The sequence below is a fragment of the Hibiscus syriacus genome, unplaced genomic scaffold, assembly GCF_006381635.1.
Source record: "Hibiscus syriacus cultivar Baekdansim isolate YM2019G1 unplaced genomic scaffold, ASM638163v2 tig00110156_pilon, whole genome shotgun sequence".
In the NCBI taxonomy this organism is placed as follows: domain Eukaryota; kingdom Viridiplantae; phylum Streptophyta; class Magnoliopsida; order Malvales; family Malvaceae; genus Hibiscus; species Hibiscus syriacus.
This window is the reverse complement of record NW_024062606.1, coordinates 2636980-2650441: the sequence shown is the minus strand read 5'-3', so window position 1 is coordinate 2650441 and position 13462 is coordinate 2636980. Positions and strand designations below refer to the sequence as shown.

The following is a 13462-nucleotide window of genomic DNA, read 5'->3' as shown; positions in this document are numbered from 1 at the left end:
ATTTAATTGAAACAATTGAAAGTAAAATTGAGTAGTATCTGATATAATTCACCCTTATTATAATTATCATTTTATTTTTATAAGAATAATTGTATTGATTTATTATTATTGTTATTATAACAATAACAGGGGAGAAAAAGAACATGTAATAGGAGATTGTTCAAACGCCATTGAACCTAGAATCAAGCACAGCATAACATAATATTATTACATTTAGCTCCTCTAAAGATTGAACCATAAACATAAACATAGCATTCAATTTTCTAAAAATGTTCCCGTCCGACACAAAATACGAATCGGAAATCGGAGATGATCGAGTTAAATATACTCATATCCGACACGCACACTCAAATTCTGCATAAATGGCAGCTTCATAATTTTGAGAAGAATGTGAATAACAAGGATCCTGCATTGATTCCGATGGCATCGGAATCAGCTGCCTCATCAAAGTTATCACCATCATCACCATAGATACTCTCTGAGAAGTGAGAAAGAAATCCTGTACTTAAACTGGCTGAAACAACCTTCAAATCCCGCAAGCGTCAACTGAAGTAAGATGGTATGTTAATCACTACACTTCCTGCAGATGCCTGGTTGGCTGCTCGATTACTTCCAAAGTTCTTTCGGTTCGACTCCCTTGCAATTCTTGATCCGAACTAACCAACCAAATTGAAAGATCTTTAAATCAAGCTATAAGAAACGTATCATTTCGAATATCAAGCAACTAGTCAAAGAAGGATTATAGAACTCGTTTCTTAACTAGTTTTTGTGCAAATTATATATAATTATCAGATCCCTGTAAATAGTTTTACTCTTTTAACAAGAAGAACGATACCGAGTTCTCGTAAAATTGAATATCATACAGAAGAACATAAAACAACCCGAAAAGGAAAATCGTAAGAAAAAAAGAACACGGACCTGAATTGCTCTCTTGGGAAGAATTGCAGCATTATGCAAACCAAGCATTTGTGCTACCTAAAACAAGATTAAAGAAACAGTATTGTTTTGATCAGTTTTAACCCCAAAACTAAAATTGCAAGGTACAAATACAATTTAACATGAATGTGGTCGCTAATACCGACAAAAGTAAAAAAAAAACGACTTCTACAAAAGAAATGCTTTCGGTGAACCAAATTTGAAAAGTTAATATGCTAACCTCTCTCAGAATCTTCTTATCACCTTTTCCACTTGGCTGATCAAGATCTGCAACCTCCCAAAGAGGAATATCCAAAAGTGTCCTAATAACGTCTTCATCTAAGAACGGAAATCTTGCCTAACAAAGAACACGATAAAGAGTTCAGATGGAATGCAACAGTCGGCTGGAAGACTAAGACAATGAAGCTATTAGCAGTACCTCCTTTCCGCTATCAGCTATACATCTATCATCTCTTCCTAGATTTCTTTTCCAAATTCTCTGCATGTCCAGTTTCATTTCCTCATGTAGCCCGAGCCAACTATTGACAGAGAATTAAGTAATTTCTCTTAATATAAGGACATCATGTTTATAGACATTAGACACATATTTTTCATCCACAACAGAAACAGACCTTTCATGCCTATACTTCGTTTTGTGCCGACCATATCCAGCACATTGCTCATCTGCACCAGAGCCAACAAGCAAAATTCTGGCCCTCGATGTGTACTTAACATGTTTATCTTCATCAATCCCGTGATTAAGCTCTTCACACGTCCAACCTTCTCCACGAGCAGCAAGCCACAAGGCTATTCCTATATTCAGGTCCTGAAAGTTTAAATGCAAAATGGGGTTTTACCAGTTAGGTAAATTAGTACCAAGTGATATATATACATGATATAAGTACTTAAGTAGCTGGTTCAGAATGTTTAAAAGCATATTGTATTACATTTTTACTGAAAGTACGACATTTTTTTAATACTGAACAAAGAAGTATGCTACATAGTCAACTACAACGGTGGAAGCTAGAAGTCAACCGGATCATGGAATAAAAAGAAGTACCATGTACGTATTTGCAGGATTAATGAGTGATAAGACACGCTTTGTTTCCCAAGTCAACTTTGATAAATCAGCATCGATATGAACAAGTCTCCACCTGTATTCCCAACAGATTTGCATTTCAATAAGCAACAAAATTAAAATTGTGATGCTTAGATAAAACGTCATTTTTTACTTTCAAGGAAACTAAACATTGAACCTTCTTAAGGGTGCAACCCTTCTAAGCTCCTTAACTCCTGCTTCTGCGCTGATTCTGTCAGGAGCAGATTCACCATCAAAGCTCACATTAAGGAGATCAATCTCATCTGCCAAGAGATATCAGAATACACAAAAGCGTCAGATAAAAGTCCAACTTATACTTCAGTTTAGCTTAAAGAAAATAATGTTTTTTAAGAGAAAAAGAATTGACATTTCAACTCCAAAATAAAGAGGTGGTTTACATCCCATAATATATTGCTTTTAAACTCCTTCCATCCTCTTGTGTTTAACAAAGGTGAAGGGGTAAAAGAGTTGCTAAGACCAGAATTGTGAATAACTCCAACTTGAATGTCACACTCAAAGGTCCACATCAAAACCAACCGCTATTGTACATTGTACATGAAAGACCACTAAGTTGTTTTGCATCATTAAAATTCACTCATATAAGAAATATGATTAAATTAGCACAAAATGATACTAGTTTTCTATCCATTGAATAACAGATCATATATGGACAGCTAGAGTTCTGGTTCGAAACAAGGGACATGGAAGAGTTCCCAATAAATTTTACAGTTTCCAACAAGTTAATTTGCAGAAAATAAATACATGCATAGATAAAAGAAGATTGATAGCAATACTTACAATTAGGATCTAGGCATTGATCCAATAATGCAGCAATAATCATGGAATCCAATCCACCAGAAAAGAGAACAGCCACAGGAACAGTTTCTTTTTGGGCCTATACGTCCAATTTAAGCAAAATAACTTAACAAATTTGAAAATCAATTAAAGTTCTAACCATTAAGAAAAATATTCAAGATTTATCATATCAAACTACACTCCTGATGTGAGCAATAGACCAGCCGTTTAGCGTTAAATTGAACTTTTATCCATAAAGAAATGAAGAGCTTAAACCAACATATCTTTAGCAAACGTAATTCAGCTCAATCAATTAAACCTGATAAATATTATGCAGTGATATGCGCCGCATCATTGATTCCCTCAAAGCTGTCAGCACATTCTGCGCTAGCACTGAAACTGAAGCATGAATAGGCCCTATTCAATCAAAAACAAAGGATTGATGAGAACTAATCATCATGAATTTTAAATCAATAAACCAAATAAGAAAACTCATTTGGGATATAAAATAAAAAAAGGAACAAGACCACAAAACCATACTGCCTAATAGTTGCAAACTACCTGAAGAAGCTGAATTGATGTCAAGTTCAGCACTTAGAGTCCTAGAAAGGGAAAACTTCAACTGTGCAGGTTCAGGTTTGACTGAAACTCTTTCCCATTCAATCAGTTCTTTCAGCATAGCATTTGTCCACTCATGTTTCTTGATATCACCAAGAAATTTCCAATCTGATTTTGCAGCATCTACTGACATGCTATATATCCCACACGAAAGTTCTTCCCAAAAATTGATGCCATTAGTCCCATTTTCAACTTCAAAATCTGCAACAGGGTGGCATTGTTTGATACACAAGCAGTGAAACAATATTCATAAATGCATAGTCTACAATAGATCAAAAGTTAAGCCTTGTGGTATCATAGTTAGATTTGATCAATGGGATAAACAGTGAATCAATTACATACCTGAATCTTGTAGGCTGGAAGAAGTCGGTGACACAGACGAAAGCAGAAATCGAGGATCATCCATAGTTGGCCAGTGAACAAGAAGGCTTCGCCTACCAAATGCATCTCGACCAAACCACAGGGTTTTCGAGCTTTCCTGGCAATGAAAAATGAACAAAGCCTCGGTAACAAATAGCCTGAAGAAAATGCCATTTCTCTACCAAATTAAAAATGACACACAGTGACTTACCACTGGGGGTTACCTGCCAGTAAATGATAGCCCATGGTCCTTTTATAACTGAAAGAACATCAGGAACAGAACCTTTCCCTTGCCCAGTAAAATCACATGTTGTCTTATGTTCCTGAGAACAGCAGGAACAGCAGTTTCGCAGAGATTGCATAAGAATTTCAGTGTCATTGTCGTCACTCCCAACCTCGATTCCCCCAAATATTTCACCTTTAACCATACAACAAAAAAAGAAGAAGACTGAGCAGTGGGATAATTCACTACCTTATAAAACAAAGAAACATAAACCAAACTATTAAGATAGAAAAAAAGAGAAACAAACCCCAACAATCAAATCAACACAAAGGAACGAACTCTACCATTATAAACAAGAAATTCCCAAAAGAATCTACCAATGGCTGAATACCAGGAGATACTCCCCTTAACTGCAAGGTAGTACCGAGAAAAACAAGTTCTGCAGAACATCCAGAAATATTTGACCCGTTTTCAAGCACGTGAGATTCCTCATGAACAGAAGAAACCCAAGAGTTTAAAGAATTTGAAGCGTCTGAATGAAGAAGAAGAAGCTTCTTGGAGCCCAAACAGTCGGGGCCTCGTCTTTGTAAAGCTGCTTTAAGATCATCTAATGAAAAAACCAGATGGGTTTTAGAGGGTGAAGACACGGAATCGATATTTAGAGCCGATAAGTCGAAGCGAATGCCGGAGACAAGTAAAGCAATTCCACACATCTTGTTGCCGGCGGCTCGCTCTGTTCACCCGGATTTCTCAGTTGTTTCGAGGGTTTTGAGTTTTGACCATGCTAGTAAATTTCAATAAACTTTTATTTTTTTTATTCTTATTTTAAAAAATATTTTGGTAAAAATACATGCGAGATCCCTTTATTTTTGGAAAAACTAATGTGACCCTCGTATTATTTTTCTCTTAATGTGACTCTCCAACTCAGAAATAAATTCAATATGACACTTTTACCAATATTTTTTTTTCGTTGACCGTTACAATACTTGCGTGTAGTTCACCGTGCTGACGTAGTGGTACAAAGTGTCAACATGACAGTTATCCGTCACATTAATCTATCATCCTAAACTGTTGTGTCAGTATCGTGAACTACCACGTCAACACCGTAACAACCAACGGCGAAAAAATATTGGTCAAAGGGTCACATTGAGTTTATTTTCTAAGTTAAGAGGATCACATTGAAAGGAAAAAAATGATACAAAAACCACATTTGTTTATTTTTAAAAGTACAAGGACCTCTAGTACCTTTTGCCAATATTTTTTAGTGAGAATGATTTAAAGAACGGGTAAATTACTTACACGATCATTGGACCATCAATTAAGTTACATTTTACTCAAACATGTAGGTGGTAGTGATGTTGATCAAACTGTATGGAATACATAATCCAAGATATAAAATTACAATCTTTGAGATTTACTTGGCAAAAAAATATCATACAAAATCTTTACCAAAGGTGTAAAAGATATTAATACCATAAAGAAGGAAATAAATTATGGATCCATGAAAGTTCCAATATCTCATAAGAATTTTAAACATGGTTCATAGAAAGCTCAGGATTGCAAACAAGGAACATATTAAATTGCTATACCTGCCTAGTTCAGCATTACAAAAGCAAGGGAACTGGAAAACATGCATAAAGAAGTCTACAAAAACATTTTTTTCTCCCAAATTCATATCTGCTATTTTTCTGCAGATCATTTAGGGTTGTTCTCAGTTAGGGGAAGACGGTCTTTATTTTAGGTGCAAATGTAAAAACTAAAAGTCTGATATGATTTTCATTGTTTTGTGCACTTAAGCAGATCATTTGGGATCATAGCATGCACAAGTAAACCATCTTAACCTTCCGGAGGAGGTTGAATTCATTTTAAACGATGGACAACTTGCCTCATCGTTGGCCTGGTTGAGAGGATATCGACCGTGCACGTAATGGCCACGTGCAGCAGTTCCACGAGATGGTCGTGTGGACCATTTTCCCACAGCCTTGTAGTGAACACATCCTTTGCTTGACCCTGTCGCAGCATCATGCAGGCCCAAGAGACGATATTGAAGCCATTTTCATGAGCGGAAAATGAAGGATCCAAGGCTTTCTTATCTGATATCAACTCAAGCAGCACAACCCCATAGTTGTAGACATCGACCTTCTCAGATACACGACAGGTCATAGCATACTCTGGTGCAACATAACCGAATGTTCCAGCCACACCAGTTGTTGCATGGGTTTCGGAGGTACCCAAAAGCCTTGATAATCCGAAATCAGACAGATGAGCATTACAATCATCATCCAACAATATGTTACTTGGCTTGACATCCCGGTGCAGAACCTTCAGAGTGCATTGGTCATGCAGATATGCGAGTGCATGGGCTATATCCAGAGCAATCTTGTGAATAATCTTCCAATCCACGGCCCTTGCGGACCTTTCCTTAATAAAATTTTCTAAATTACCGCCTGAAAAATAATTGTATATGAGAAACATCTCTGTTTCACTGGCATGATACCCTATTAGAGTCACAAGATTAGGGTGCCTCACAGTTTTGAGGGTCTTTACCTCAGCATGGAACTGCTGATCACCTTGGAACCTACTGGCAGCAAGCCTCTTCACTGGAACTAGGGTTTCCGGAGCTATTTCGGCCTTGTAAGTGGCACCAAAACCTCCGTTCCCAATGCATTTGCCAGCACTAAAGTTCCCCGTTGCCTGGACAATTGTTTCATATGTCAATGGAACCCCAATATCAACGAATGTGGTTATTTCCCTTGATTCAGAAACCTGTATCCTGGAAGGTGGGACCCATTTCCTGGCATAAAAGAAGAGGCCAACTAGAACTACTAGAACTAAAACAATGGCTGAGGCAGATGCTATGGATGCAACCTCAATGGAATCCAGACCTTGATTGTCAGTTGTGTTTCCAGAAGGAAAAGCTGCACCACTTTCTGAACCTTCAGTGTTCGTTGTCATATTGCCAGGGCGAATAGATAGCGAGAATACATGGTGTGAATGAAGGAAAGGCTTTTTATGGACACCGGTATAATTCACTGCATTAGCATTCAATGGTAATGACCCAGACACTGGTGACTTTATGTTCGAGAAACCAAAAGGGATTTCCCTGGAGTTGGTTTTTGCTTAGCTGGAGTAAAAATAGGTTTCTCGGTTTAGCAAGACCTTGTATAATCTCACCAGATAGCAAATTTGGTGAAAGTTCTAACACTTCAAGGGAGCCAGTCAGGTTGTTGCTTGCCAAGGAGAGATGTTTCAGATACTTCAATTGATGAAGTCCTTCGGGAATCAAACCTCTAAGCTTGTTTCCACTTAGGTCAAGGAACACAAGAGACTTCAAGTCCCTCAAGCTTTGGGGAATTATCCTGGTAATTTGATTCTCAGAGGCATCCAAATATATAAGAGATTTACAGATTGCACCAATTCCTAACGGAATATTACCGGACAATCGGTTCATGCTGACATTAGCAATCATCCCATGGAGCTTGTTACAGTTCCCAAACAAACTTCGAACTGATCCAGTGAGCTTGTTTCCTCCAGCAAGACATGCATAATCAATCTGGTCCTCCATTCTCGTTGATGCAATTGGTAGCCTTGGGAGTGAACCAGAGAAGTTATTTCTGCCAAAACTGTGAACTAACACAGCTTTCGAACCGAAAAATGGTAAAAGCATTGCAAGCTGTGTTTTATATTTAAAGAAGGATAAATATGCATATGACATATCACGGGTTCGGAGAAGTTCATAACAAGGAGGAAAAGCCAGGGCATACACTGTGATTAAATCCGGGGATTGATCCAGACATGAGGTTTCCACTGATATCAAAGAGTGACACACAAGGAACTGGAAGTTTAACATCAAGCTGCCCGGTTAGCCTGTTCGAGCTCAAATCTAGATGCTGCAGTTTCTTGCATCCATTGAACACTCCAAATATTTCCCCACTGAAGTTGTTCTGAGCTAAGTTCACGAAAAATTCTCACAACCGTGCCAATTCCTTCCTAACTTCCCCTCAAGATTTGCCCTCGGCACCCAAAGCATTCTAAGCTTCGGAAGGGTAGTAATTGTCATGGGAATTGAGCCTTGAAAACGATTATGCTCATCAGTTGTAGCGAGTGGCAATCTAAATGAAAGCTCTTCACTTGAGCTCTGCTCACTCAGTACATGATCAAAGAGATTAGAAAGGACAAGAACCGACAACCGAACACAATTTCCAAGCTCCGCGAGGATTAAACCGCTAAGTTTGTTTCTAGAAACATCGAGAATCTCGAGCTCATGCAATTGGCCAAGCTCATTAGGAATAACACCATCCAACATGTTTGAAAACAAAGAGTCTGTAACCGTCGACAATTCCCCAAGCTACCATGAATCGTCCCTGTCAAAACGATTTTTTCTAAAAGTTGAAAAAATGTGAGATTTTGAAAATTACATTAATTCTTAATTGTCTCTTTTTATTTTAAAAACTTATGCGATTTAAAAGACCTCTCGTTTCGAAAATTTTGAAATTCTCTTTACTATCGAAAAATACGGTTCGAAGATTCGCCACCAATCTTTGATTAGGGTGTGATTGGGCACCCAAAAATGTTTTGTCATTTTAAATAAAAATTAATTTTAATTAAAACAACAAATTGAGGTATGCGTTACCAAAATCCGAGTTCGGGAGTCGATTACGTGAGGGAAGTATTAGCACCCCACAACGCCCTAAATCGGTACCTAGTCGATTAATTAACGTCTTTGCAATGAACTTTACAAATTCGAATTTATTTTTGATTTTTGATCCCATAAAATAAAAATGTAAATTTAAAACATTCAAAAGCACTCAAAATAATTAAATTAAAATTACCTAGTCGTTTTAGAAAGATAAAGAATCTTCGATTATTTACAAATATTGAGACCAGATCTTAAAGATATAACAACCTTTTCTCGATATATTTAAATAAACGAACATTTCTTTTTCTCTCGTTCCCAAATTTTAGGTGACGAATCAATTTTTTTTGTTTCACTTTCGGGGATACACTTTTATTTTAAAATCATTAAAAGCGGACCTCAAATCAATTATGACTACCCACTTAAAACAATTTTAAATTAAAAATATATTACCCCTAATCCAATTATGAATATGTCGAGTTATGCAAGTGAAGCTATCATGCAAATTATGCAAAAAGTGGATGTCATGCCAAAATTAATTAAACTAAATTAAAAATATCATACAACGTGACATACAAAAAAATTACATACATATTTTTTAATTAAGGATTGTAAACCATGCATATTAACATACAATGTACATATGTGACCTAAATATAAAAACAAAATCATAACATGTTAAACTATAAATTTTAAAAAGTGCATATATATACATGTTTAAAATAATGACTAAATTTGAATGTATGTAAAATTAAACATACAAATTAAAAATTAAAAAAAGGACTTAAATAAAAACACACATAAATATAAGGGATTTTAACATAAATAATCTGACAAAATTACAACTAAAATTAAAACTAGAAAAATAGCGAAATCAAACAAACACAAAAGGTTAAATTCGAAAGCAATCCTAAAAGTGACTAAAGTGTAAATATGAGGCTAAAGTACAAGGAGAGCAAATTATCCTAAGATTTAGGTGGCTAAAAATTAATTAACCCAAAATTATTAATAAATGAAACCTAAACTAAGTAAAAAACTAACCTAATTACACACAGGACCTACCTAACCTCACGCCACACTCCACAGCTCACCTTTCCAGTCTCTCCACTCATGCGACTTACCAACAAAGGAGACCGGGTACCATTCTTACCCGAACCACCATAAATCCTCACCCGAAACGCACAGAACTAAACCACCACCGGACCAAAACTTCAGTTTTTTCACACTTCTAACAAAAATTCAACCAAAACCCAAACACTACACTGCTAGAAATGCCTTGAATCGACCTTATAACTAAACTCCAATAAGAGGTCGGTGACTCCAACTCCACTGTTTACTCCCGAACCTTTCTTTCGGCCACACCCAAAATCGAGCCTCCAAATTCAATAAGACCTATATCTACATGTAAAACCTCCAAGACTAATATGAATTTACACAGAACATACACAGTTTCTTCACGCTTCCCTCTTCAACCCCGACAGCAGCCCCGACGCTAGGCCAAGGTAAATCCTCACTTTCGCTCTTCTTTTTATTTTAGTTTTGTTAAATTAAATCTTGCCTTTTTTCCTTGACAATGGAACCACACAAAGAACAAATGGAATCAACAAGACCCCATTTATGTTCAAGCAGTCTAAGTAAGTCCCAATCCCTCTCTAATTGTAGTTTTAAATAACAATCGCATACAAAAAAATGAAAAAATAATGGAATCAACAAGACCCCATTTATGTTCAAGCAGTCTAAGTAGTCCCAATCCCTCTCTAATTGTAGTTTTAAATAACAATCGCATACAAAAATGAAAAAATGAACTGGGAATAAGAACTAAGAGAGAATTCCTCGAAAACATGTACCTCTATTGCCTTCTTTATTTTTGAATTGTGAAATTACACCACTGTTCCTTTTCGTATCCTTTTTACACTGTGAAATTGCAAAAGATAATAAAGTTTTCTGTTCCTAGTCTCCTCCTTTTGGTTTTTCATTGGTTTTTTTGTCTCTGGCTCCTCTTTCGTTTTTTGCTCTGTGCCACCGTGATGGTGTTTCCCTCTCTGTATCTGGTCGTCCCCTTTGTGTTGATTGTGTTGTTCTCTTTTAGCAATGATGATGGTTAATAAACCCCCCACTTACAAAACAGTTTACTAATGCAGTTTCCTAATTAATTAAAAAACTGACCCGATAACTGCTTTTAGTCTTCTACGGAGTATTCACGTGGACTTGAGTTGGGCCTTCAATTGCTCAGCTTTGGGTCTGCTCCGATCTGGCCCCAGACAAAACTGAGCATCTACAGCTGCCCCTCTTTGCTCATTGTCGTGTAACGAGAATAGGGCAAAGATCAAAAGATGATCGAATTTGTCTGGTCATGAGAACTTCAAAAAAATTAAACCACTCACTGTTACGTCGGGATAAATGAAACTTGAAAAATCTTCAAATGACGAGCATGCTCCCTATTCCTTCAGGAAGTATAAGACTCAAACAATCTTCATAAAATGTGCATGCTCTCTATTCATTCAGAGAGTATAAGACTCAAATAATCTTCAACAAACGGGTCCGCTCCCTATTCCTTCAGAGAGTATAAGACTCGATCTTCAATAAACGTGTCTACTCTCTATTCATTCAGAGAGTATAAGACTTGAACAATCTTCCATAAAATGGGTCCGCTCTCTATTTCTTCAGAGAGTATAGAACTCGGAAAATCTTCTATAAACAGGTCCGCTCCCTATTCTTTCAGAGAGTATAGGACTCAATCTTTAACAAACGTGTCGCTCCCTATTCCTTCAGAGAGTATAAGACTCGATCTTCATAAAATGTGTCCGCTCCCTATTCCTTCAGAGAGTATAGGACTTGATCTTCATAAAATGAGTTTGCTTCACTAATCTTCCGTGAAGGCTTACAGATGGTTTGCTTCACTACTCTTCGTGAAGGCTTAAGATTGACCTGTTTCAAAGGTCCAACTGAAAATCAAACATTATCAATCATTAATGTATGTTTGAAAATATTATATTCAAAAATTTAGAATTTGATAAAATTTCTGAAAATCCATCTCCATCGCGAAAACTTGTCTGGAAACCATTGAATACGTGAATCTGCTTTGGCTCAGTTTTCGTATAAACATCATTCTTTTCAAAATCTCCAAACCAGTTATGTTCATCTCGATGCTTCAATATCTTCAACTATCTCTGGGAAACCTGTAACTGCTTAAGTCATCATAAAATTATGAATGTTATGATCCTAATCATGCCTAAAATATATGCAATTATGCAATTCAATGTGTTTTCTTCTTCGAAGGAACTCTATCTCCTTTTGATCTCGATAGAACTCGGTTTCATCTTGGGTACTAGACATTTGACCATTCACCCCAGTTAACAATCTCAATTCCGTCTCTCGGCTTAACAACCTTGACTCTTTCCTTTCTTGAAACCCGCCAGTACCCATGACCAACTTTCCCTACCACACAAGCTACATGTTTAAACCATTGTCAACTTCAATACCTGCATTTTCCAAAACCTTTGCACAATAATACAAAATGATCTCATGTACTTCAAGTTAAGCTATATGTTTTAACTTTTCAAAATAAGATGCTTACAAAAGGGAAACGAACAAGGAAATACATCTCTTTATTTACATAAATACAGAGAATTTTAGGCAACTAAATGGCAAACTTTTAACTGGAAACAGTAAAAGAACAAAAGAGTAGGCGTCTTCAAATATCAATAATGCAAATGCTTTTGAACTGGCATGCCGTTAGAATGTCTCGAGTGTAGTTTATGTCAAAAAGATCTTCAAAATTATGATGCTTAAGAGTATGAAGCTGCTTCTAAACTCCCAAATCTCTATCGTTAGATGCCTTAAACCAGTATTGAATCTCATGTGCATTCAATTTCTCTTGGTTATTTCAATCGAGACTCATTAATCTTTAGTCTCATCCCTGATCACCAACTGTCATTTTTACTATCCATATCAGGAGCTCTTTCCACTTCCAAAATTGATTCAGAACCTCCACCATGCACGAATTCTGAATTTAAAACTCAAGTCGCCCTTTACAGGTTTTCAACTTGAGACCTCCTTTGGTTTCAAGACGCCCTTTGCGGATTTTCATATTGAACCCTCCTTTTTTTTCTTTTTCTTTTTTCTTCTTTTTCATTTTTTATTTTCTCTTTTCATTTTTCTTCATTTTTCTTTCTTCTTTTACCATTTTTATTTTTTTGTCATTTTTCTTTTCTTCTTTTTCTTTTTCTTCTTCTCATTTTTATTATTATTATTTTTTTCATTTTTTCTTTTTTCTTTTTCTCTTTTATTTCTTCTTCAAGCGAAATATCTCTTAACAGCGTCGGAATTCACTAGATATGGTAATTCTGATCCGTCCATTTTAGTTAGGACTAGAGCTCCCCCAGAAAAAGCCTTCTGGACAACATAAGGTCATTCCCAATTGGGCATCCATTTTCCTCTGAAATCCTTCTGAATAGGCAAAATCCTTTTAAGCACCAAATCTCCCTCATGGAATTCTCGAAGGCGAACTTTCTTACCATGTGACCGTATCATACGTTTTTGGTACATCTGACCATGACAAATAGCTTTCAATCTCTTTTCTTCAATCAGATTCAATTGGTCATATCTAGCCTGTACCCATTTTGCCTCACCGAGCTTTACTTCTGACAAAATCCGAAGTGAGGGAATTTCCACCTCAATAGGTAAGACAACTTTCATCCCATATACCAGAGAAAATGGAGTTGCTCCAGTTGACGTTCGTAAAGAAGTTCGATAGGCAAACAGAGCAAATGGCAACTTCTCATGCCAATCTTTATAGGTCTCAGTCATCTTCTCT

At 36.5% G+C, this 13462-nt stretch overlaps 2 protein-coding genes across 2 annotated transcripts; both read right to left on the bottom strand.

Moving 5' to 3' along the window:
* Positions 1–229: 229 nt before the first annotated feature.
* Positions 230–4795, bottom strand: LOC120216050 (asparagine synthetase domain-containing protein 1-like). Its single transcript, XM_039213567.1, is given in 14 exon segments — positions 230–656; positions 919–975; positions 1157–1273; positions 1355–1454; positions 1548–1741; positions 1976–2069; positions 2172–2277; positions 2813–2909; positions 3129–3226; positions 3371–3628; positions 3770–3905; positions 4012–4205; positions 4355–4369; positions 4372–4795. Coding segments are annotated over 14 exon segments (1932 nt in total). The 5' UTR covers positions 4724–4795; the 3' UTR covers positions 230–542.
* A 1075-nt stretch (positions 4796–5870) lies between these two features.
* On the bottom strand, positions 5871–8316 carry LOC120215796 (LRR receptor-like serine/threonine-protein kinase RPK2). The gene is made up of 4 exons (XM_039213360.1): positions 8023–8316; positions 7775–7954; positions 7185–7683; positions 5871–7042 (listed from the first exon to the last, which is right to left on the bottom strand). Exons 1-4 carry the CDS (start codon positions 8314–8316, stop codon positions 5871–5873), a joined length of 2145 nt encoding a protein of 714 aa, XP_039069291.1.
* Positions 8317–13462: the final 5146 nt, after the last annotated feature.

Bases quoted from the DNA above. Each gene is read 5' to 3' on its own strand.
- LOC120215796 (XM_039213360.1), bottom strand. From the start codon at position 8,316: ATGTTGGATGGTGTTATTCCTAATGAGCTTGGCCAATTGCATGAGCTC. The intron at 7,955-8,022 runs GCAAATCTTGAG...AACTTAGCTCAG, and splicing joins GAATGCTTTGGGTGCCGAGG to AACAACTTCAGTGGGGAAAT. The intron at 7,684-7,774 runs GTATGCCCTGGC...TATAAAACACAG, and splicing joins TCCCCGGATTTAATCACAGT to CTTGCAATGCTTTTACCATT.